Source organism: Vicia villosa, unplaced genomic scaffold (genome assembly GCF_029867415.1).
Source record: "Vicia villosa cultivar HV-30 ecotype Madison, WI unplaced genomic scaffold, Vvil1.0 ctg.001998F_1_1, whole genome shotgun sequence".
NCBI lineage: Eukaryota > Viridiplantae > Streptophyta > Magnoliopsida > Fabales > Fabaceae > Vicia > Vicia villosa.
This window is the reverse complement of record NW_026705806.1, coordinates 113,697-116,820: the sequence shown is the minus strand read 5'-3', so window position 1 is coordinate 116,820 and position 3,124 is coordinate 113,697. Positions and strand designations below refer to the sequence as shown.

The 3,124-nt window shown below is 41.6% G+C and overlaps 1 protein-coding gene and 1 non-coding gene across 2 annotated transcripts; one reads left to right on the top strand and one right to left on the bottom strand.

The window, feature by feature from the left end:
* Positions 1 to 1,261: 1,261 nt before the first annotated feature.
* On the bottom strand, positions 1,262 to 1,843 carry LOC131637443 (uncharacterized). The gene has a single exon (XM_058908028.1). The coding sequence runs from the start codon at positions 1,841 to 1,843 to the stop codon at positions 1,262 to 1,264; it is 582 nt and encodes a 193-aa protein (XP_058764011.1).
* Positions 1,844 to 2,431: 588 nt separating this feature from the next.
* LOC131637444 (small nucleolar RNA R71) lies at positions 2,432 to 2,537 on the top strand. Its single transcript, XR_009294337.1, has one exon. It is a non-coding gene; the product is annotated as a small nucleolar RNA R71 (small nucleolar RNA).
* The last annotated feature ends 587 nt before the right edge of the window (positions 2,538 to 3,124 follow it).

The window sequence follows — 3,124 nt, the reverse complement described above, 5'->3', positions numbered from 1 at the left end:
TCTCTTGGTCATCAGAGTAATAGGAATGTTTTGCTAAGCGTTCGAGCATTTGGTCAATAAAGGGAAGGGGAAATGGTCTTTCCTCGTGGCTTTGTTTAACTTACAATAGTCTATACACATACTTGCTCCAGTCACCTTTCTTTCGGCTATAGATTCGCTAAACTTGTTTATGGTAACTATTATGCCTCCCTTCTTTGGTACACAATGGACCGGACTTACCCACTGACTATCAGAGATTGGATATATAATTCCAGCATTCAGAAGTTTGGTGACTTCATCTTTAACTACTGTACTCAGGATAGGGTTAATCCTTCTTTGATGCTCCCTAGAGGTTTTGCAATCTTCTTCCAACATGATGTGATGCATACATATGGAATGACTTATTCCTTTAAGATCAGCAATGTTATACCCCAATGCAGATGGATACTTCCTTAATACTTGTAATAGCTTCTCAGTCTCTGTGGCGCCTAGATCTTCGTTGACTATTACTGGTCTTTTTAGCTCATCATCTAGATATTCATATCTAAGAGTCTTGGGTAATGGTTTAAGGTCCAAGGCTGGTTTCTTTGGGCAAGGCATAGGGTTGGGTGTTAAAGCTAAGCATTCGCTTAAACTATCATCTTGATATTTTGGACACCAATTGTCATCTTCGAAAATCAGGGGCATCGGGATCTTTATAACTTCAGAGTAAGATTCTTCTGATAATCCTATCTCTCTTATACATTCATCAATAACATCCACCAGATAACATGTGTCATCTATAGCTGGGGCTTGAAGGAATTGTGTTAGAATAAACTCGACCTTCTCCTCACCTACTTCGAATGTCAACTTGCCTTTCTTTACGTCTATAATGGCTCCTGCAGTAGCTAGAAAAGGTCTTCCTGATAGGAGTATTGACGTCTTCCTTTATATCCATAATTATGAAATCCATAGGGATGTAGAATTGTCCGATGCGGACAGGTACATTTTCAAGAACACCTACAAGATACTTGACAGATCGGTCTGCAAGTTGTACTGACATCTTGGTTGGTCTTAGATCTCCCATGTTTAGTTTCTCACAAATGGACAAAGGCATTAGGCTAATACTAGCTCCTAAGTCACATAAAGCTTTGTCTATGACAAATTTTCCTATATTGTAGGGTATAAAGAAACTTCTTGGGTCTTTCAGCTTAGGTGGCATTTTATTTTGGATTATGGCACTACATTCAGCAGTGAGTGTTACGGTCTCATTGTCTTCTAATTTCTTCTTTTTTGATAGGATTTATTTTAGGAACTTAGCATATGAGGACATTTGGGTAATAGCTTCTGTAAACGGAATTGTGATGTTTAACTGTTTAAGTTCGGAAAATTTCTTAAATTGCCCTATGTTTTTAGATTTCTCGAGTCTTTGAGGGTACGGGATAGGTGGTTTATAGGGTGGTGGAGATATGTGTGGCGCTTCTTTCTCCTCCGTCTCGCCTTCCTTGTCCTTTTTCTTTTTCGAATCACTTGGTTTATCCTTGGGTCTACTTTCCTCCTCAGTTGTCTTCCTAGGGCTTTGGAACATAGCAGGGTTTTTAAGCCTAGGGTCAGTCGGTTCATCCATCTCTCTACCACTTCGCAGAATAATAGCATGAGCATGTCCTTTTGGGTTTGGTTGTGGTTGTCCTGGAAACGTCCCAACAGGTGTGGCAGTAGGTGCTTGTTGCTGTGCCACTTGAGAGGTTTGTGTCTCAAGCATCTTGTTGTGAGTGGCCAACGCGTCTACTTTAGTTGCTAACTGCTTGATTTGCTCATTAGTGTGCACTTTCTGGTTTATGAAATCCTTATTAGTCTGAGTCTGAGTGGCTATGAAATTTTCCATCATTATTTCTAAATTAGACTTCCTAGGGACGTTAGGAGCAGCGAATGGTGCCTTTTGATATCCAGGTGGTACCCGGGGTGCTTGACCAGGTGCGTACAAAGCATTATTGTTCTTGTATGAGAAATTAGGGTGATTCTTCCATCCTAGGTTATATGTGTTTAAGTAGGGGTTTCCTTGAGCATAATTTACTGGTTCGGGGGAAACTCCTGCCAAAAGATGGCACTCGGGGGCAGCATGTCCAAACATTCCGCATATTTCGCAATAGGGGAAATAGCAGCCATGGCGGCTACAGGTGCTATAGTGAGGTTTTCAATCTTCTGAGTTAGGGCATCGACTTTGGCGTTAACGCGGTCGAGGCTACTTATCTCGTACATCCCACTCTTCGTCGAAGATTTCTCTCCAGAAGTTTTCTGTGATTGAGCTCTCTCGCTTCCCCATTGATAATGGTTTTGAGCCATACTTTCGATCAATGTGTAAGCATCAACATATTCTTTATCCATCAGTGCGCCACCTGTGGCGGCGTCAATTGTAAGTCTCGTATTATAGAGGAGACCATTGTAGAAGGTATGGATGATTAGCCATTGTTCTAAACCGTGATGTGGACAAAGTCTAAGCATGTCTTTGTATCTCTCCCACGCTTCGAATAAAGACTCGTTTCTTTTTGTCTAAACCCATTGATCCGGGCTCTTAGCATGGCAGTCTTACTAGTTGGAAAATAACGTTCCAGGAAGATTTTCTTAAGTTCATTCCAGGTCGTGACAAAATTGGCGGGTAAAGACTAGAGCCAAGCTCTAGCTCTATCCCTCAGTGAAAAAGGAAAAAGGCGCAGTCGGATAGCTTCCGAACTGACACCATTTGCTTTTACAGTGTCTGCGTATTGCAAGAACACTGACAAATGAAGATTAGGATCTTCCGTCGCATTTCCAGAAAATTGGTTTTGTTGTACAGCTGACAACAACGATGGTTTTAGCTCGAAATTATTCGCCTCAATAGCAGGAGCAGCAATGCTATTGTGAGGTTCAGCTTGTGAATGAATGGCGTAAGATTTGAGAGGACGCGGCTGTTCTCCCATGGTTGATTCTTCTACTAGTTCAGAAATAGGAGTAGGAATAAGAGTGCGAGTGAGTCGTAATCGACGTGATACAGTGATAGAACGCTCTGGTTCGGGAATTGGCAGCACTAAGTCTTCACTTTGAGAGCAAGTACTTGGCATGCACAAAGGGAATTAGAAAAATTGTGTTTGCCTTAGTGTCTACAACGTAACAGTTAATTACGATTGTC